The sequence below is a fragment of the Mustelus asterias genome, chromosome 11 (assembly GCF_964213995.1).
Source record: "Mustelus asterias chromosome 11, sMusAst1.hap1.1, whole genome shotgun sequence".
In the NCBI taxonomy this organism is placed as follows: domain Eukaryota; kingdom Metazoa; phylum Chordata; class Chondrichthyes; order Carcharhiniformes; family Triakidae; genus Mustelus; species Mustelus asterias.
Genome location: NC_135811.1, coordinates 27,730,375 through 27,753,559, shown reverse-complemented (window position 1 = coordinate 27,753,559; position 23,185 = coordinate 27,730,375). Strand labels below are relative to the sequence as shown.

At 40.2% G+C, this 23,185-nt stretch overlaps 1 protein-coding gene across 1 annotated transcript in view; it reads right to left on the bottom strand.

Moving 5' to 3' along the window:
• sec23ip (SEC23 interacting protein) overlaps positions 1 to 23,185 on the bottom strand; it is a 127,471-nt gene that overhangs the window by 22,069 nt on the left and 82,217 nt on the right. The window contains exons 15-17 of the mRNA XM_078223330.1: positions 20,224 to 20,326; positions 10,906 to 11,091; positions 5,553 to 5,715 (exon numbers count right to left, since the gene is read on the bottom strand). Of these exons, the coding sequence (XP_078079456.1) occupies positions 5,553 to 5,715; positions 10,906 to 11,091; positions 20,224 to 20,326 (452 nt within the window). The remainder of the gene's footprint in view (positions 1 to 5,552; positions 5,716 to 10,905; positions 11,092 to 20,223; positions 20,327 to 23,185) is intronic.

Below are 23,185 nucleotides of genomic sequence, written 5' to 3'. Positions count from 1 at the left end.
CCTTGAAACGTGTAAATGTCTTACTTTAAAGTTGTGGTAGCATGTAGAGGGTCAAATGAAGGATTTCTTAATCCCAGAGGTGGTATTGAATTGATTCAGTAATTCCAATTTTGTTCAGCTGCACTGAGCAGGATTATGATTTTTATCTGTCCCTCTATCTTCAAATCCATGGTTCACAGATCAGAGTTAAAAGGTACTGCGAATCAGAAAAGTCTACTTTTGTAACTTGTATTAGTTTGTTAGCAGCTTTGTAGTGTAATCTACATTTTGCAGTCAATTAAACCCTACACCTATTGAATGTGCTGGTATGTAGCTAAATTTAAATGTGTTGCATTAAGACAAATTTATATTAGATCTGTGCCAATATATTTTTAGACAAAAGAAGGAATCCCATTGATCTAATGTCTGGTGGGATTTTAATAATTCAACAGTTTGCACCACTTTCTAAGTTTAATATCAAATCTCTCAGTTGTCCAACCTATGTGCCAAGTTTGCTTCAAGCTAAGATGTTCTAAGCAATCTAATTTTAACTACAATCTGAAACTCTGCACTACTGGATATTTTTCTTTCCCTTTATCAGTTTTATATCTCCGCGCAGTAGTGTGGCACAATTTAAAACCTCAGTTACTTGGGGAAATCAAGTGTGCTTTCTTCTCCCACAGACTTATGTCCATGTATTAAGCTGCCATGGTGCTTCACAATTTATGTTTTCAAATTAAGTGCCTAAAAAAATTAATCAAGTATTTCATGCAAAGTGCCTATTTAGAGATGTTACTTGGCACAATTGTATCCTCCTCACAACTTGTTCTTCTACCGATCTTTGTACCATCAACAAATTTGGTTAGAATGCAGTCAGTCCCTTCATCCAGGGAGCAATAGAGGTCGAAGTGACTTCCTCAGTCTTGATTTCTAGGGACACACATCAAACTTTATTGGACACTACACTTTTTTCTTTATTCTTCATGGGACATGGGCGTCACTGGCCGGCCAGCATTTATTGCCCATCCCTAGTTGCCCTTGAGAAGGTGGTGGTGAGCTGCCTTCTTGAATCGCTGCAGTCCATGTTCTGTGGGTTGTTAGGGAGGGAATTCCTGTACATCAGCCAGCAAAATGAGCGATGTTCAACCATTACTGAAACTGGAGAAATACAAAGTAATCTGGAGCACCTTCTTGGGAGGCTCATTCAGATCAAACTGCCTCTACAGCAAAGAGGCCCACCTGCTAACTATGAAGCACAATGATTATTAATATGCAGTGCCTTTCTCCCACATCCCATCTGCAGACTATGTCTTCCTCACTCAGCAAGATGCAAAACCAAATATTATTGTCAATGACAGATTCAAGACAATTCATTATTTACAGCTAATCATCATTTATTCCTAGGACATCAGCAAATGTGATATTTATCAGTGTCAAAGACAACTAATTTTGCCACTGTCCCTGGGGACATTTGAACACTTTTGTTGTGTAAAATTCAGAAGCCAGGGCACTAAACTGAAAGCAAATATTTAAAATGAATCTTAAAAACATGGGGGAATCACCTGTTCTAGTTACTGAACTTGACTCTGGTGCAAAACTAGTGACAAAATCTGGTGATGGATAAACTATTTTGTCACCGTGACATTACAACATATGCAAATTAGATTTGGTAAGTGTGGAAACTCTGGGACTCAATTAGGAAAGATGCATTTAAAATCCCAGATTCAGTAGTCACTTGCATTCTAACCTGCCCGCAAGATAGCATTAGTCAGGTTATTCACAGTGAAATGGATGGGCAAGGATGAAGTATAAATTGTAGCTGGACATTTCCTGTCATGCTAAAGTCGCAAAGTGGATCTATATTAATGACTTGGATGAAGGGACCCACTGCATTGGAGCCAAATTTACTGATGGTGCAAAGATATGCAGAAGAACAGGTTGTGAGAAGGATACAAAACTTCTGCAAAGGGATTATAGATAGGTTAAATGGGTTGGGGAAAAAATGGCAGATGGAATATAAGGTGGGAAAATGTGAACGTGTCAATTTTGGCAGGAAGAATAGAAAAGCAGATTATTTAAATGGAAAGATAATGCAGAATACTGGTGTGAAAAGGGATTTGATGCATTAATCTCAAAAAGGTTAGCATGCAGGTACAGTAAGTAATTAGGAAGACAAATGGAATGCTGGCCCTTATTGAAAGGGGGCTGGAGTATAAAAGTAGTGAAGTCTTGCTATAACTGTACAAGGCTGCGTTTCCTGTTTTGGTCTCCTTATTGCGTTGGGTGCAGTTGAGGGGTTCACTGTCTGATTTCTGGATGAAGGGGTTGTCATATGAGGAAAGGTTGAGCAGGTCGTGTCTATACACATCAGAGGTTAGAAGAATAAGAGCTGATTTTATTGAAACGTATATATTCTGAGGGGGTGTAAACAAATTTCTGTGGATGCTGGAATGTGAAACTGCTGAGATTTTCCAAGAGTCTGAGGGGGTTTGAAGGGTAGATACTGAGAGGATTCAAGGGGGAATTATTATATCCTATTCCTTGGATTCCTTGGATGGTAATATTTAAGGTCATCTTTAGTTCTGGGAAGATTGAAGTTAACTGTAGAAAATGGAATAAATGCACTTATGACTGTAAGTTAACAGAATCTTGGTTGGACACATTAGTTTGTTAAATAAATATGCCAGACTTAAACCGCTGGTAGGAGAGATACAAGTAACTCACAATCTTGTTTCAGATTTTTAAACCAACATTTACTTGCACAATCGGACATCACACTTTCATTAATAATTGATTTATTGAAACCTCTCCTCGCTGGCCTCTCACTCCTCCACTTTTCATAAACTTAATTTAATCAAAGGTGAATTTTTCCATGCAATTCTAGTACCCACCTGCCAGGTTCCACTGGCTTTCTGGTTCCCGATATACTAATTTCTTCTCTTCATTTACAGAATCTTCCTATTCCAATGATCACTCCCAACCACATGTCCCAGTATGCACCCTCTCCCGCTAAGGCTACGCTTAGTGTTTGTTAACTGCGCCATCAACTCTACCATCAGTGGTCAATGTTTCAGTCAAATTAGCTCCGAAACAGATGCAGACGAACATCCCTTGTAATCCATGTCACCAAAATGATTAATGGAAGAGATGCAGTTTCTAAGTTTTGGACTTCATTTGGTTTAGTTTTGCAGAATTAAGGTTATATGAAACAATGGAATAAATATGGTTCTATTCTGGGAGTAATTCAAACACAATACTTTTCCAGCCTCTCCTTTACTTTAATGTTCTAGTTGCAATGTAAACCATTGGGCAATTGCTATTACAGTACTTCCACAGGCTGCTGGCAGTTAACATTTTCACTCTTACTCTGATTTTAGTTAGCTGAGCTCCAATTTCTGTCTCTGCATGAAACAGAGTTTTTTTTTCACGTCTGGAAGCAGAGAGAAACAGCTCACTACTCAATAATGTATCAGAATTTTATTTTTCAGATAAACTCACTGGGCTTCACTACTTCCAACATACCCACACTACATATCTACAGAATTTAAGATTTTGCAGTACTTCCTAGTCAAATACAATTTCATACTACAACATCCTTTCTATAATGAATGTTCTACACTTGACTGCAACATCAGTGGATATTAATATTGTAGCACGAAATGCTCACTTGATAGTAAGACAAATGAAAGATCGTAAAGATGCACTTCTTAGTCTACACAGGTGCTAAGTTATAAATATGCAATAATTGTGCATATTGCTACACTGTCTATGCAATAATTGTGCTATTTCTATACTGCCCTTAAATGCATTGAATATATTTATCATAATAAATATTCAAGAGACTACAGACTTTTAATTATTTTAAATTATCCTAATGTAACTACTAAGATTAGTACTCTTCAATAACATAAATCCCTCCTGGCTACTGTGAATAGTATTTTCAATCTGGAATTAGATCATTTTTAATCAGATCTTCATTAATACAAGAGAACTCTTTTTATAAATCAGAGTATTGCCCCTGCATTTAAGGTAATATTTTAAATGTGCTTAGAAAACCCCTTCCAATTATCATAGAAGCGGGCAAGCCCTTTTAACAATTCCCTCAGAGATGACATTCAAGAAGTAGATTAAAGAAAAAATGAACAACTGGAGTATTTTCGGAATTAATTATAAAGCAACAATTTAAATCAGTGTGGTCAAAGAAGATTACAAACCATAACAACGAGTACAAACATTTCACATCTTAAATGAAGTCAGATCCAGTAAAGACTCTAAATCAGTTCCAGTTATTTCAAATCACTAGAATAGCTTTTTAAAAAAATATACAGATAGTTGCATACTCCACATACCAGCTGTAGAAGTAACACAAGAGGATTTACAATTGTTACCTGACTATTGGACTCTTGGAAGCTCCCCATTCACCGAGTGGATTGTTTATAACTCCTCACAGGATAAGGATCCTCACAAGAATTTAGCCAAATACTAGACTGAGCTAGGAGAAACTTTCAAGCAATGCTATAAAACCCATTGTAAAATACAGTAGTGCTTAAGTGTGCAACAAATTCTGTTGGTAACATTTCCAATGCTGATGATACTATTAAAAGGAGTAGAATAATTCTGAAGAAATTGTGTAGAGGTGGATTAATAATGTACATTGAAAATTGAGAATGTAAAATGGGCAGTCTACACTTTATGAAAAAACAAAGAACAAAGAAAATTACAGCACAGGAACAGGTCCTTCAGCCCTCCAAGCCTGCACCAACCATGTTGCCTGACTGAATTAAAACACCCTACCCTTCCGGGGACCATATCCCTCTATTCCCATCCTTTTCATATATTTGTCCAGACCCCCCTTAAAAATCACTATCGTATCTGCTTCCACTATCTCCCCCGGAAGCGAGTTCCAGGCACCCACCACCCTCTGTGTAAAAAACTTGCCTCGTGCATCTCCTTTAAACCTTGCCCCTCGCACCTTAAACCTATGCCCCCTAGTAATTGACTCTTCCACCCTGGGAAAAAGCTTCTGACTATCCACTCTGTCCATGCCCCTCAATCTTGTAGACTTCTATCAGGTCTCCCCTCAACCTCTGTCATTCCAGTGAAAACAAACCAAGTTTCTCCAACCTCTCCTCATAGCTACTGCCCTCCATACCAGACAACATCCTAGTAAATCTTTTCTGTACCCGTTCCAAAGTCTTCACATCCTTGTGGTAGTGTGGTGACCAGAATTGAACACTATATTCCAAGTGCGGCCTAACTAAAGTTCTATAAAGCTGCAACATGAGATGTCAATTTTTAAACCTGAGAGGTTTGGCCCAAGTTTATGTGAGGAAATGAGGAGGCAATTTTAACCTAACCTGCCTGGTGATAAACAGATAATTGAATTGGATGTCCATCTTGCATCTTATCCAATGTTACTCTCCATTGGTTTCAAGGGTTAAGTTATCCCAGGATCTTTCTAGTACCCAATGCAGTGCGCAAAATTGCCAATATGGACTCCCAATAAAAGCTGCAAATAAATGCAGGATGAACTAGTAATATCTGCTTCTCTTAAAAATAGCTGGTGTTCTTACCAGTAACATAAGTGGCTCTGGAGAGCAAACAAATATTCATTGAAGCTCTCAATAGGTTTTTCTTGTAGAACGTAATCAATACGATGCCCTTCATTCAGCATTCCAATCTTCACCATTGAATCCTCATCCTTGGGTGATTCTGGACTTTCCACCAACTTTTGTTCTAGGATTTAAGTGACTACAATTTAAGTAAGGCAGTTTCTTAATATAGGAGAAGGAAATAAAATTTACTGTAAAATAATTAAGTTAGCAGAGGTTTCATGACATTTATGTTTATTCATAAAACATTCATTATTCCCAATAATCCTGAACAACATGTTCAGCCCAATAGTGATGCTTCAGATTAAAACCGAGAAAAATCACTATCTTGTAAGGTAACAACACTTTTCCAGTTTTAATTTTCTACTCTGGTTGGTGAACTCAATACCTGGCGTAGTGAGAGGCTACATTGTCTTTTTAAGAAATAGACAATATGACAAAATAAAACAAAAAAATGTTCTTGTCCTTGGTAAAAGTATGCCAGATAACATAATAAGTAAAGTCTAAGTCTGCAGCTTTAAAGTCCATAATTGGAAAAGGTAGTCAGTAATGTATTCCGTCATTTGGCTGTTTCATTAGCCATGAAATCTGTCAGATTACTCAGATATGTGAAATGGAAGATAAATTAGCAATGTATGGTGTTTAGTGCAGTCTGTGGGCTGCGTGATGTGCTGTGGCAGCATTAACCAAGTGTCACTCCTCAAGAATTGTATATGCGCAGCCAATGTGAATTGTAAGAGTCAAAAGCTCGACAATGCGAAGCCTTCTTCCCTCAATTGAAATTGTTCAGCACATCCATGGAAATATCAAAATCATTCAATAAAAATTCTGACAAATTCCTCATGCTACTTTTTCTGGTTTTCTCTTCCAACTCTGTACAACGACCCCACATCACAATACACATAGGCCTGGATTTTCTAAAGGGTGGTAAATCATCAGCAAACCTTGCCCTGCCTCACTGCTCCACATTTCCTGCCAGGTCTTTCGAGCTCAGCTTTTCCACAAACACTGAGCGCAGCATCTCTTGAAAAACTCCACCACGTCGCAGCAGATCGAAGACGCTCTTTTTTGTGGTACTAGCTGCTACATAGTAAGGTGAAAGGTCCAGTGGTGAATGTTGGTTAGGAAGCTGGGCAGGCTAATGAGGAGGAGGGCAGTTGGGTCGGGCAGCAGGTGGGTAAGGTTGCAGGTGAGTCAGGTTGGGGTGGGGTTAGTCAGGGAGTGGTCAGGCCTGATCGGGCGATATTCAGGTGGTCTGGGGACGGCCTCAACCGGGATATTAGGTTCATGTCACACTATTTGTAATCCCCACAGCTTGCCTGGACCTGCAGAGTCTCACTGGCTGTCCTGTCTGGAGACAATACACATCTCTTTAGCCTGTCTTGATGCTCTCTCCACTCACATTGTTTGTATCTTAAAGACTTGATTAGCTGTAAGTATTCGCATTCCAACCATTATTCATGTAAATTGAGTTTGTGTCTTTATATGCCCTGTTTGTGAACAGAATTCCCACTCACCTGAAGAAGGGGCTTGGGGCTCCGAAAGCTTGTGTGGCTTTTGCTACCAAATAAACCTGTTGGACTTTAACCTGGTGTTAGAACATAGAACAGTACAGCACAGAACAGGCCCTTCGGCCCACGATGTTGTGCCGAGCTTTATCCGAAACCAAGATCAAGCTATCCCACTCCCTATCATCCTGGTGTGCTCCATGTGCCTATCCAATAACCGCTTAAATGTTCCTAAAGTGTCTGACTCCACTATCACTGCAGGCAGTCCATTCCACACCCCAACCACTCTCTGCGTAAAGAACCTACCTCTGATATCCTTCCTATATCTCCCACCATGAACCCTATAGTTATGCCCCCTTGTAATAGCTCCATCCACCTGAGGAAATAGTCTTTGAACCTTCACTCTATCTATCCCCTTCATCATTTTATAAACCTCTATTAAGTCTCCCCTCAGCCTCCTCCGCTCCAGAGAGAACAGCCCTAGCTCCCTCAATCTTTCCTCATAAGACCTACCCTCCAAACCAGGCAGCATCCTGGTAAATCTCCTCTGCACTCTTTCCAGCGCCTCCACATCCTTCTTATAGTGAGGTGACCAGAACTGCACACAATATTCCAAATGTGGTCTCACCAATGTCCTGTACAGTTGCAGCATAACCCCACGGCTCTTAAACTCCAACCCCCCGTTAATAAAAGCTAACACACTATAGGCCTTCTTCACAACAGTGTTGTTAAACTTCTTACTGTGTCTGGGGTATAGACAGGGGTCAGATTTGAAGGATAATTGGGGAGGGCAGTGGTGTGGACTGCAGAGTGAGTGCGATTGCGGTGCCAGTTCTAGAGTTACCCAGAGTTAAGACTAGGTTTAAAGTTTTTTAGGTTTTAAGGGGCGGCACAGTGGTTAGCACTGCTGTTTCACAGCGCCAGGGACCTGGGTCAATTCCCGGCTTGGGTCACTGTCTGTGTGGAGTTTGCACGTTCTCCTCGTGTCTGTGTGGATTTCCTCCAGGTGCTCCAGTTTCCTCCCACATCACGAAAGACGTGCTGGTTAGGTGCATTAACCCGAACAAGTGCCAGACTGTGGTGACCAGGGGTATTTCACAGTAACTTCATTGCAGCGTTAATGTAAGCCTTACTTGTGACCAATAAATAAACTTTAAAAACGTTTTAATCTATCTAACATTTCCTGGGTAACTATTATCTAGGTAAGTACGTCAGAACAGTCCAAAGTCTCCAACTCTGAGAGGCTGGGGAGGGTCCAGAGAAGGAGGAAAATTGCCCACTGGAAGTCGAAACCTCCTAGTTAATTCCCATGGAGGTCAGCATGTCAAGACTTCCACAGGATCCCTACGCACATCTCCGGTCATATGTCTGATCTCCCAACGATACAGAGACCAGAAGATCTGGTCCTTATTCTTAGCCGAAGTGGACAAATTGCACCGTTAGCTGAAAAAATTCACAGTAGATAATTCCTTTTTATCTATTTCATTTTCTTCTCAATGCAATTATAAACACACTACTGAACAACTGGAACAAGGTGAAAAAAAAAATCAAAATTTGATGCTGACACATGATTCGTGATAAATTACATTTTAACATTATTTCAAATTAATTTCAATTCTTATTTTCCTATGAATATATTAAAGACTTTGGGAAACATGAACAAATAAGAATGATTAAGACAGATTTGGAGCTGAGATGCAAGCCAGATTTTAATTAATTCTGTATGTAGCTGAAAGCCAAAAAGCTTTCATTCCTTTAAGCTCAGTAAACATTATCATACATGCACCAACATGTACTTGGCAAACAGATCTGGTTATGAAACTATTAAATTCACTGGATGTTTAAAAATTTGTTCACAAAACATGGATAACATTGCCAGTGGCTGGATTTTCTCTTTTTCAAGGCGGCCATTACTGAGTGCATGTAATGCAAATAATTCTTGCTGCTCGCCAGCCCAAACCTTAATCATGCCCAAGTCCAGTTGTGGACAAACAGGAACCTCTTCATTATCAAATAAGTTGTGAATGGAATCTATAGAATCAGTGAATAACCGCACGTCTGACCTCATGATGATGGGAAGGCCATTCACTAAAATGGGTGACTTCTGCAGTGATGTCCCCGATTACCGCAACTGACTCCTTCACATCATTTTTTTGTCTTTGAACCTATTGGTGATTATTGGTAGTTACAAACTACTTCCATCACTTTATTGCAAATAGGAATACGCTAATGTTGTATTTTAAAGACTCACAATTCAAGAATTGATAATTTTCTTTCTCCTTGGCCATCCTCAAAGAACATGTAAATGTTCAATGTCCCAGGGAATTCACATCTTCAGAATCCTGGGGATCCGAAGATTCCACATAACTTTGACTTTACGTCATCTAACTTGTCTGTAATTATGAACATCAACACCAATACCATGCGCTAGGTTCATCACCATGAATTGTGGAAAGGAATGGGAAGGGTATGGTTGTGCAATAGTTATCATATTCAATCAGCAATTCTGCTAATTCCACTAGTAGTGAAACTATTTTAGTAAATGTAGTAATTTGTGGGATAGTACACTAATGTCCTTCAGGAAAGGAAGTCTCCTACTTCTAATGCACTTACAGATGACTCACTAGAAAGAGAGACCAAACTAAAAAGGAATTCTGGAATGTACGATTAAAAAATTAACTTGGCTCAATTGTTATCAACATCAGCTCACATTTCTTTATATTTTCTGAAACTAAGGTACTCAAAACCTTTACGTTTACCCACTCAACTTGTTGTGGTACCTCTGCAATGTCAACTTCTTTAACCATGCCTTCACAACTACCTTTGATGTCCATGTTCTCAACAAAACCATCAGAATCTCTCATCCTCGCTTCAAACACCAGATACAAAGAGCTCAAATATTTATTCTTCATCAACAAGATTGGAGGCTGTTCTGGCAGTTGCATTGAGTCATCCCACTTTGCCTTGACCCCAGGCACCAGCTATATGTATGCATGCTTCCAACCACTCGCATCCTGAATCCTCATTTCTTTGCAGTTTCTTCCCAACATCTCCTGCTCTCTCCAAGCACACCTCAACTATGAGAAGCATCTTCTGCTCGCTTGATTTCCTTCAAATTCCCTTCTCATGCAAGTTGAGCCGCCAGCTCCAGTTTCTGATCCACATGCTAGTTGGCATAGTTAATAGTTCACTCTCCTCATAGACATTGGCTCTATCATTTAACATTGCCATTAGCATTATACGCCTGTAAAATAAATATAGCGTAACCCTTGCATTCTCACTAACTAATGCCCCATCTCTAGTCTCACTTTCCTGTGTGTTGTCAACTCTAGCTCCACACCCATCACTTCCACAATTCCTGTTCCAATCCCTCCAGTTCAGCTTCCACACTGTTCAGATCTTGAAATATCCCTAATCAAAGTAATGAAGGCCATCCACTATAATTGTGACTATGATTCATAATTTCCTTCCTCAAGCTCCTTACAACGAGGTTGACCATACTATCTTCCTTTTCGTCCAATGCTAACCTTCAATCATCCTGCTCTATGAGATTACCCATATATGGTTACACTCATGCACTATTAGCAATAGCTTCTCCCTCATCCCGTTGCGACCCCAAGTGTCTCTCCTCTTCCTAAAACTAAAAATAAATCATGCCTTCAGACAATGTAAACGTATTCAGATACAGCTTACCATACTAATTGGGCATAGCGTTAGAGGAAGTCTGTAATTATTGTGTATAAAATTGCACCCCTCCATTTTCTTTACGCTTTAATAGTTAAGCAAGAATACTGCACGAATCTTACCTTCCTCCACGTGTTTTTCTTCTTCCTCTTTAATTTGGTTAGCTACTTTCTCTAGCTCAGCTTGCAGTTGAGTTGAAGAAGTGTGGGCACGTGCAAACTCATTGAGTGTCTGCCAGGCATTCTTCAGAGAACTAATGAAGCCTTGTTTTAAATCAGAGCCCATACGAGATAGACTTTCTTTCAACTCTGGAAAAATAAGGAAGTAAATTAATTCCTTTCCCATAAAATATTTTGACTGTGGAAGTAAAACCAAATACACCTTCCCCTTCTTTTCACTAAATCAAGGGACAGCTTACTTCTGTTCCTCATTTGTGTGTTCATAAACAAAATTCTGCAAAAGTCAGATCAGCTTTTGAGAAGAACAAAGGAATACTGAAGAGCAGCAGTAAACACAACATCCTAGAAACTGATGCAATCTCCTCATTCCCTCCACTTAGGAGTTAAGAATAAAATGTGATCTGATTGAAACTTGTAAAACGTTGAGGAGGCCTCACAGATAAATACTGAGAGGTGGTTTCCTCTGGCTGCAGATTCTAGAACTATGGAGCCTAGTCTCAGTGTGCTGATCATTTAAAAATGTAGAGAAATATCATTACTCAATGAATGGGTTGTGAATCACTGAAATTTTCTACCCCAGGCAGCTGTCAATAGTCAAATCAAGGATTATTTTTAAGGTTGAGATGGATAGATTTTTGGAATTTAGGGGAAATCAAGGGATATGGGGATTGGAAGTGGAGGGTGCAATTCAAGCATAATCTTATTGAATGGTGAAGCAGGTTTGAGGGGCCATAAGGCCAACTCTTGCTCCCATTTCTTATATTATTGTTAGTACCATAAAGGAAGACTGATTCAATTTATACAAAGAGTAAAGAAGCATTAACCTTCCTCTTTCACAAGCAGACAGATCTCCCATGCGTCCCCAGCACTTTGTTTTTATTTTTGGATCTAAAATTGGCACTGGCATATAAAGCAAGAGTCTCCCACCTCCCAGCTGCTTGTTTCCTGGTGGTGGAAGGCAGCGTGCTGTTCGCTAGTGGTGGGATTCTCTGTCAATGGGATTTCCCCACTGATGTCACCCCACACCACAGCAAAACCCCCGGGTGGGGGTGCGCTGCTGGCGGGATTGAAGAATTTTCGCTGGTGTGAATGGCCAGAGAATTCCAGCCATGGTTTCCTCCTTTGGAAATACTGTCACTAAATGTCCAACTCAAAAATGTTCAACTTTCGACAAGTTTATTCCATGTCTGGACAGCTTAAAACAGAATAAAGTTATTTTATCATAAAGGAAGACAATGTACCAATATACTTTTCAACCTCCCTCTGGTAATTTTCTTGGCAACAGAAAGGGAAACACCAATATTGACAGTGGTGGCTTTTTCTCGCAAATACATTAACGTGAAAATAGTCTATGTTAACTGTGTTGTGGTAAGCTGATTAAATGCTTGGCATTTCACTATATGACTGAAGCTGGGAAGGAATTCAGCGACCTGAAACGCAATTGCTATCCACAAGTGTAACACCATAATTTCGTAAAATCTATTCAAAAAAGATGAGATAGGAATGTGCGAATTCATTTAAGAAGTGTATTGTAATAAATATTTTATGGCTCATCACTTCTACAACAGTATTCTGATCTTTGGCTAAGAGACAAAAATGTCCTTTCTGTCCTCAATCTAATGCATATAGTAGAACATTTTAAACACAGGAACACAATTACTCATGACAGGCCATTATTCACTTCACTTCTGGTTGAAGAATTTGTTTCTAAAGCGCTGATAAGAAGCAATGTACTTTTATGACCCTTTTTAACATTTGTTCTAAAATGACTATACATGCCATTTAATGGATCAAGAACGAACATATTTTATACAAGTGAGATATTGTATCTCAAATTAATGTCAGGTTCCAATGTAGAATGCTTATAATGGAAAAGGTGAAGTGAGAATGTGAGGGAAGCATCAGTCACAAGAAGGTCAAGGTCATGTTTGCAAATTGTATGGTTATGTTCAGCAAAACACCAGATTATCTGTTTTTATTCTCCCCTTTCTGAAGAATATTACATTGCAAGTAGGAAGTATAGAATAAATGTCCTCTAAAATAAATTAGTCATTTGGACTAATGGCCAGCAGTGTAAGGAAAAGTAAATGCTCATCTGTTGCATTGGATGACAATTTTTTTTTAGGGTACAGCAGCTATTATAGAGTGAACAGACGTGTTAGTGATAATTGATCCTCTAGAAAGCAGAAATGGGGTCAGTAGGGAAAATTGATGTTGGGATCGCCCTGTAGATATCAGAAATAATTGATCATTAAGGTAACTGCAACTGATCAACTAAATCTGAAAGAACGCTTCTAGAAATAGACCATTTTTGGTAAGAGACACAGAAACGGATACCATAGTTTAAAAAAATGGGGGAACAGAATGCCTGAAGGTAGCCAGTTCCATTCCTGCACACCTTTTCTTGGCATTCCCGGAGAAGCCCACTTAGGCACATATTCAATGCATGAGCAACTATCAGCAACATCTCCAACAGCAATTCTCAGACAGCAGCATTGGACACAGCAAAGGAGGCAGAGTGAAGAATAGAAAGGAAGACTCAAGCAATCGGAATTTCAAATTCCAGTTGTTAGTGGTAAATACAAATTTATTTACATTATCTGTTCTATTATTGCACAGCAGAAACTGTGGCCAAGCCAGGTAGAGTTTTCCCAAATATGTTGGCATAGGTACTCGAGTTTTTAAAAAAGTCATCGTTCATTTTCAACAAATAGGTCACACTTGCTGGGTCAGTCAGAAATAGCCATACATCGTAGCACCGTATAAAAGTTACAGCACAGAAGGAGACCATTCGACCCATGTTGTCCATGCCACCCCAAGGTGACCTTTCTAATTTTACCTTCCTGTACCCAGCCCATAGCCCTGTAGCTTACAATGCTTAAGGTGCAGATGACAAGTGGGAGAAAGAATGATATGGGTTTTTGGCTTGGTTAGGGTGGAAAGGGTCATAGGGAGAGATGGGTAAAGGAGCTAAAGCAGGTTAATAGATGGCCTCCACCTTAGTGATGATGAAATTATGAGGCACTGGGAATTATTAGAGGCAAGGTTGAAAGGGAGGGAGAGAGAGGTTTAAGGATACAGCTGGTAGGACAGAAAAGGCCACCTTTGTTGTCCAGAATGATCGAATGGTGTGCAATTTCGGCAGAGGAGGGTATGATACAATATCCTTTGCTGTCTCTCAACCAGGCTGATGGATGGTTACGCTTGATATGCTCAAATATGTGCCCCTTGAACTTGCTGAAAACAGGAGGCACTTGAGAAGCAACAATGGGATGGGAGGCAAAGACATCAAAGAAAGAGGTGCGGGAATGGTTGAGAACATCTACCTTGTAGAAATACCATGATGTACAGAGGCCAAAGTGGAGATAGTTGGGAGTTTGAAAGTGCAGTTGAGTATCTTGGAAGAATTTCTTTACCCAGAGAAGTCACATTAGGAAGTGTGTTTGGAATCCCACAGTCACACTGCTTCTAAGTCAGTTTTAAAAATATGAATTACTTTAAAAACTCAGGGCAGTTAGATGCAAAATTTTAAATTATGCTTTTAGTTGTTAGCATTTTAATAAATGAAAATTCAGGCATGAAATATTATACTTTAATAAAAGTGCTATCTTGACATTTTTAGAGAATCAGATTGATGGAACACAGTCTAACTGTCTTACATTCTTTGATCATAGAATTAATTTGCAGTATCCAACATATCAATGCATTTTCAATCATCAGTCTCAAATTTGCATTTGTGAAATTAACAGCATAATTGAACACAGAGGACTTAGGAGAAAGATACTGATGAGGATAATGAAAGTAAATATCACTCATTTATTTACTGTATGCATAAATTATCTAGTATTTTTCAGAAGAATGTTTGCACTGATCCTCCGCTATTTTAACATTTAAATATATGTTTACTCAAAATAAATTCAACATTTTTAATTTTTGAAAGAAATTTATATAGCTCCTTTCACATCCTCAAAGTGATCTGCAGTCACTGAAGTATTTTTTGAAATGCAGTTATTGCTGTAAATGTTAAAAGGTAAAATCGCCATAGTCCCAGATGACCACAGGCTGGTGATGCTTTAACCGGAGGGTTCGCACACCTCAGGCAAGGGGCAAAGTTGAGAAGGAAGAGCCTTCATGAACAACCTCAACTAGTATGGGAATTGAACCCATGCTGTTGGCATTGCTCTGCATCACTAACCAGCTGTCCAGCTATCTAAGCTCAACCGGGAGTGTACAGAGCAGGCTTCCACAGAAGCAATGTGTTAACCACCCCTTTTTAAAAAAAAGTTGTCTGAGCAATGAATATTGAACAAGACAATATTGGTCAAGATAGCAAAATTCAAAAACTAACAAGGAACAGCCACTAGGTGGTCTGCCCTAGAGAACAGCTTGTGCAACTCTCATGATGAAAACTTGGTGAAACTATGAGCACACCCCATTAATGGAACTTCCATAGCCTAAATGAGATTCTTTGTTCGCCAGTCAGACTAGCTTCAAAGTATTCAAAGGCTGCACAGGTGGGTAATATTAGATGGGTGTAGCAAGGCTCATCCTGATTTCTTTAGTCCCTGAAGCCAATGTGTGCTACATTTGAAAATGTACCCCATAATGAAAGGAAAGGCACCTGGTATAGAATGCATAATGTAAGATTTAAGATTAATTTGGTGTTCCACAGGTTTGCCTTTGGGCGAACATGACGCAGCTGCGGAAACTATCTGCATGTTAGAACAAACTAACTTTTAAAGAAATGGGTTTGACGGGCAGAATCACCTTCTCTATTTTTTCCTGCGTCTACGTTTTTACAAAGTAGGTATTAAATCATAAAGTTAGTGTAATAGTTCACAACTTCCAACATGCTGTGTTCAGAAACTATGGCCGGTGTCGTTGGGATTCGTAATGTCTACTTTAGAGAAACGGATTCAATACTGCTTTAAAACATTTGCTGATACTCAGTGCAACTGTTCTAACTAAGTTTAATTTTTAAAAAGTGAATTTTACTGCATCAACTCAGCACCCAGGGTTAGCTCTTTTTGATTTTATTTGCCTAATCTCCCAGAAACAGCTTAGGTGTTGTCGAAAGTGACAAAGCAACTTGCTGCTTTGAAAGGGCCATAACTGTAAATCAATATATGTCAAATTCCAACTGTCATTCAGCCAACAGCAGGAATAGCACCATTGTTCAACTGCATTATAACTATTATATTTATATTTTTACCAAATCCCCACATATCTTGCACATCACATTTTGTCTATGAAGTATGATTAATTTTAGACATTGCTAGTTCAAATTGTGAGAGACAAAATTAACATTCACTTATTTGTATTACAACATTTCATTTGGCTCTAATTTCCAGTATTCTCTCCTCTTACTCCTTTAATTCTATTGAGGAGGGAGCGGGATATAACAGTCAAACCCAATCCTGTCTTCATCTGATGTCCACAAACATTCACTTGAAGCATAGCTAGTGACTGACACCAGGAACCCGAAGTGATTATCATCACCATCCCACAACAGATCAAAAACAGACCTATCCTGTGCAATCACGTCCATTGTGAAAGTTCAGAATATGAACCTGGCACTGTCTCTGGCTTCTATATTCAGCGTATAGCAGGTTGTGTACTAAACAATAGCAGATAGTGATGAACATTGTCAGAGAATACAGCAGGATATAGATAGGTTGGAACATTGGGCGGAGAAATGGCAGATGGAATTTAATCCAGATAAATGCAAAGTGATGCATTTCAGTAGATCTAATGTAAGGGGGAGCTATACAATAAATGGCAGAACCATCAGGAGTATAGACACACAGAGGGACCTGTACAAGTCCACAGATCCTTGAAGGTGGCAGCACGGGTGGAGAGGGTGTTGAAGAAGGCATATGGCATGTTTGCCTTTATTGGACGGGGCATAGAATACAAAAGTTGGCATATGATGTTGCAGCTGTAGAACGTTGGTTAGGCCACATTTGGAATACAGCGTCCAGTTCTGGTCGCCACACTACCAGAAGGACATGGAGGCTTTGGAGAGAGTACAGAGAAGGTTTACCAGGATGTTGCCTGGTATGGAGGGTCTTAGCTATGAGGAGAGATTGGGTAAACTGGGGTTGTTCTCCCTGGAAAGACGGAGGATGAGGGGCGACCTAATAGAGGTGTATAAAATTATGAAGGGCATAGATAGGGTGAACAGTGGGAAGCTTTTTCCCAGGTCGGAGGTGACGAACACAAGGGGTCACGGGTTCAAGGTGAGGGGGGGGCAAGGTTCAACACAGATGTCAGGGGGACGTATTTTACACAGAGGGCGGTGGGGGCCTGGAATGCACTGCCAAGCAAGGTGATTGAGGCGGACACGCTGGGATCATTTAAGACTTATCTAGATAGCCACATGAACAGATTGGGAATAGAGGGATACAAACGAATGGTCTAGTTGGGCACATGAGCGGCACAGGCTTGGAGGGCTGAGGGCCTGTTCCTGTGCTGAATTGTTCTTTGTTCTAAACCACTGAGGATCCCTCCACCTACCGCCAATATGGATTCTGCAACTCAACTTTTCAGGCTGCATCTTTGTCGCATAAAAGGTGAAGCAACTGACCTAAGTTGAAGTCTGCCAATGCACAAATGTGCACAATTGCCCTGGGAAATTGGATTTGCATTTCATCTTGCCTCTTCCCCAACCACCAACCCATGAAAAAGCAATACTTTTACACCAACACATGTTACTAGCCAACATTCAGACCATGCATTGAGGTTTGGGTAAACTGTTGACTAGAAACTGAACTGGACCAACCATATCAATACTGTGGCTACAAGAGCAGGTCTGAGGCTAGGAATCCTGCTGTGAGTAACTCACCTCTTGACTCCCCAAAGCCTGTTCACAATCTACAAGCCAGTAGGGTGATAGCATACTCTCCATGTACCTGGATGAGTGCAGCTCCAACAACACTCAAGAAGCTTGACATCATCCTATAGTCATAACTATAGTTAAGAAAGCCCACCAACACCTCTACTTTCTCAGAAGACTAAGGAAATTCAGCATGTCAGCTACGATTCTCACCAACTTTTACAGATGCACCATAGAAAGTATTCTCTCTGGTCGTATCACAGCTTGGTATGGCTCCTGCTCTGCCCAAGACCGCAAGGAAGTACAAAAGGTCGTCAATGTAGCCCAATCCATCACGCAAACCAGCCTCCCATCCCGTTCCCAGCAAATGCATGGGAACACTACCATTTGCAAGATCCCTTCCAAGCCACTCACCATTCTGATTTGGAACTATATTGTCATTCTTTCACTGCCGTTAAGTCAAATCCTGGAACTTCCTCACTAACAGCACTGTGTAGCTACACTATACGGACTGCAGGAGTTCAAGGCGGCAGCTCACTACCACCTTCTCAAGGGCAATAATGGATGGGCAAAAAAAATGCTGACCTAGCCAGCGATGCCTACATCCCATAAATTTAAAAACAAAATCGATGTTTGTTATTTTCAACAAGCCATGGGAGAAATGGGTAGTTGAAGCATGTTTAAAAATTTCTTCCATTATGTAATCTACATAGAAAACATATCATAATTAATCAAATTTTACTGCAACCAATTGGGTACAAGACATTGGAGTTAAGGTGAAACACTTACACATTCTCCAGCTAGCCCACTGCAATGTAACGGACTGGAGTTACGTGTTAGTCTCTCAATATTTTAATTTAAACTACTAGACATGGAATTATGTACTTCTCATGTGCTGGAGGCTGCATTGTTCCAAGGTTTCAACAATTTAAAAATCAAAGCTTTAAAGAGGTCTCACAGGCACACGTGTTTTTTGGTTCCAAAAGGTAAATAATTTCCTTTTGACCCCCCGATCAATTTTAAAAGCTTCTTCTCCACACAAATACACATTTTACTCAGTCCTTGTAAATTACCACTCCACCTCCAATCATCCATTCCTTTCCAATAGCTTCCTAAATCTTCACCCACCTTTCTCAAAACTTTATGCCTGAATCTTTAAAATCAGGTCTCCTTCCACAAAACTTAAAACAGCGCTGATCGAAGTGAAGTTGAGATCCTGTGTGAGACTGTGTCTATCTTGTCGGTCTTGACACATTCAACTGCACAATCCTCTTCAAATCTGTATCCTCCATTGTTCAGCTCTTCCTTTAACTTTGCTCTGACCTATCCAATCATAGCCAGAATGCCTGGAGCAATAAAAGTTTCTTCATATCCATTTACCATTTACTCTGGAGGCCCCAAGAATCTATCCTTGGTACTCCCTTGTTTCTCATCTACATGCTGCCCCTTTTTGACAACTTAAAGGTAACTAGGAGCAGACATGGCACAAGATTTTCAATGAAAGAATGAGAACACCAAAAATACATGCACAAAAAGGTAAATATATTTCAGAATAATCCAAAGTTCTGGATTAAACCAAGGAAATTAATATAGTTCAGATTATTATTGATTACTGAGACAGTGAGTAGGAATTTCCGGCCGGGTTTGCCCCAAGACTGGAAAATCCTGCCAGAGATCAATGGACCTTTGTGTGGTCCTGTCCCGCCCGCTACGATTCCCATGGCGGGTGGGATGAGAAAATGTCACCCAGTATCTTTCCTCGCATTCAGGGAAATCATGGTGAATATGATACATTCACATTTTAAAGAGTATGAAACCACATCAGGAAAAATTCAGATACTACGCTGTAATCAATTATGAAAACTAAAGTTTATAGTTATAAACAAAAAGATGAATTTGCTTGGTGAATATGTAAAATATACAAGCATTTACACACGCAAGTTCACTCTCTAGAACGTACATTTTAATACGACAATATACTCCAATTACAGTTCACATTTTATGCAAACTTTTTTAAAAATACTTTTCCAATTCAATCAAATCAAATCCAATTCAGAGTCTCAACAAGTTGAGACATTTCAGATCCAGGCTGACAAGACATATGAAGCTTCATATGAAACATATGAAGCTTCAATGTAAGACAAGAGCGACCAAAATCACCCTGTCCTGGGCCTGATCTACATGAGCCAAGCTGATTGGAGAAGGGGGAGGTTCCTCCTCCAAGACTTGAGCTCATTTGCATCTTAGCCAAAAGGCCGAGATGCCGCTTTTAAAAATTGCTTCATATGAAACATATGAAGCTTCAATGTAACCTAATGACCTCAACCAAGTGCAGCATCCTCTCCATACTACACTTGATCTTAGCCAAAAGGCTGAGAAGCAAACTTTGAACACGGAGGATTAAATTTGCAGGATCTGGTGCTTACCAAGATGTAGTCTCTTTCTACCTTTGTGATGTGGAACAAGGACTGGTTTTATACACAAATCGGGAAGAATCATGGGCTCCATTCTATATGCCACAGGATCCAACTGCAAAAGAACGAACAAATATTTCGTTTAAAATAGCAGATAGACCAATTTAAAAAGTACTGTTCGAAGTCCCTAAAGGGTAAATTCGAAATAAATACAATTTAAATGGATTCAACATAATTTTCTAGCTGTAATGTGAAAGAAAATGACAGCAGCTTTGCTGGAAGTCATGGGAAAACTGCCTTAAACTAAAAAAAAAACTCCAGTCAGTGATCCATTCACCAGAATGTCAAAGCTGAAATTGGAAACCATAAATGTGAAACTGAACAGAAGCAATTTACGGTTATAACATACTCCTAGCCATCAGTTATGCATTGTGTGCGGCACACCAGATAGTTCAGATTGTGGAAAAAAAACGTATTGAACTTTGATGTCAGAATAAGCATCAGACTGGAGGCATAGTTTAACGATTGAACTGAAGCAGTTAGCATCCAAATTAATTTGCTGTTGTAGAGAAAGAGTCTTAATAAAACTGGCTCATGAATTTAGTTTTTTTTCAGAAAAAATGATGCACTGAAGAAATTGGATATCTGCACCTTTGAAACTCAATAAATGTCTTCTGAACAGAGAGATCTCTGGAGAGCATAAAAATGTTAGTTACCAAGATGTAGGTGAATTACCCATAGGAATACAAAAAAATGAAAGATCTGTACTTATATTGTGCCTTTCAATACCTCGGTGTGCCATAAGGCTGTATGGCAGTGCAGGAAAAGTGGCAGCCAATTCATGCACAGCAAGGTCTCTTAAACAGTATGCAGAAAAAGCACGCACAGTCTGAAAGACAAACTGACTAATCTCCAGGCAAAATTCTCTTTGTTGACAAGTACGTTGCAAATTGCTCATCTGGCAATGCAACTCAACATATGCCCCTTAGACTTTGTCAGATTGTCAGGGTTTTACCAACTTATGCTCACGAAATCCTCTATAAATGTGTTAGAAATTTTTAAAAAGTGAATACAGAAACAGATGAAAATAAGTGAGACTTGGAATAGAATCACAGCCTGCAACCTGCACCACATGGTAATTTTAAATAAAATGGGATATTATAGCACATAAATAAGTATTCTAATCTTTCAAAATCCAAATATATATAAGAACATAAGAAATAGGAGCGGGAGTAGGCCATCTGGCCCTTCAAGCCTGCCCCGCCATTCAACAAGATCATGGCGGATCTGAAGCGAATCAGTTCCACTTACCCGCCTGCTCCCCATATCCCCTAATTCCCTTATCGATCAGAAAACTATCGACCCGTGATTTAAACATATTCAGCGAGGAAGCCTCCACCACTTCAATGGGCAGAGAATTCCAGAGATTCACTACTCTCTGAGAGAAGAAGTTCCCCCTCAACTCTGTTCTGAACCGGCCCCCCCTTATTTTGAGGCTGTGCCCTCTAGTTCTGGTTTCCCTTCTAAGTGGGAAGAATCTCTCCACCTCTACCCTATCCAGCCCCTTCATTATCTTATATGTCTCTATAAGATCACCCCTCAGCCTTCTAAACTCCAACGAGTACAGACCCAATCTGTTTAATCTCTCCTCATAAGCTACACCCCTCATCTCTGGTATCAACCTGGTGAACCTTCTCTGCACTCCCTCCAAGGCCAATATAGGGGCGGCACGGTAGCACAGTGGTTAGCACTGCTGCTTCACAGCTCCAGGGTCCCGGGTTCGATTCCCAGCTCGGGTCACTGTCTGTGTGGAGTTTGCACATTCTCCTCGTGTTTGCGTGGGTTTCCCCCGGGTGCTCCGGTTTCCTCTCACAGTCCAAAGATGTGCGGGTTAGGTTGATTGGCCAGGTTAAAATTGCCCCTGAGATGCGTAGGTTAGAGGGATTAGCGGGTAAATATGTGGGGGGTAGGGCCTGGGTGGGATTGTGGTCGGTGCAGACTCGATGGGCCGAATGGCCTCCTTCTGCACTGTAGGGTTTCTATGATTTCTATCCTTTCGCAAATAAGGGGACCAAAACACAATACTCCAGTTGCGGCCTCACCAGTGCCTTGTACAGTTGCAGCAAGACCTCCCTGCTTTTATATTCTATCCCCCTCGCGATAAAGGCCAACATTCCATTCGCCTTCTTGATCACCTGCTGCACCTGCATATAATGTAAATTTTTGTTCAAGTCCTGTAATTTTAAAAAATCCCAGTAATTTCTCGTTTGGTTGTTTAAAACCTGAGTATTGTTGAAAAAAAGATGTAGTACTTGGTACACATCAGGACAGTTTGCAGGAATACAATTGTAAAGGGAACAACAATTTATACTGCACGAAAAGAATGCTGATTGATTGGCAAGTGGACTCTGACTAATTAGCACTGCTGCCTCTCAGTGCCATGGACATGAGTTCAATTCCGGCCTTGGGTGACTGTCAGTGTGGAGTTTGCACATTTTCCCTGTGTCTGCATGGGTTTCCTCCGGGTACTCTGGTTTCCTCCCCCAGTCCAAAGATGTGGGGGTTAGGTTGATTGGCCACGCTACATTGCCCCTTAGTGTCAAGGTAAATAGGTGGGGTTATGGGGATAGGACCTAGGTGGGATGGTTGTCAGTACAGGCTTGATGGGACCAATGGCCAACTAGAATCATGGGATTTCATGATTCTGGTTGGCAAGTGACTTTGATTGGTAGAAGCGCCTCCATGGAGAATGCTCAGTTGTTTTAAGAATGACACTGACAACCAACTTGAGATCATCATTCAGGTTTGCAGTGTGGTTCACATCAGCATATTAGAAGATACAGGCCGAATTCTCCCATACGGCTGCAGCTGGTTTGGTGACGGGCAGGAGCAGAGAATCTAGCAGGAGCCAAAAAGTCCTAAGTCCAGTGTAAAATCACACTGCAATTCTCCCAATGGCGGGTCAGTCTTCCCA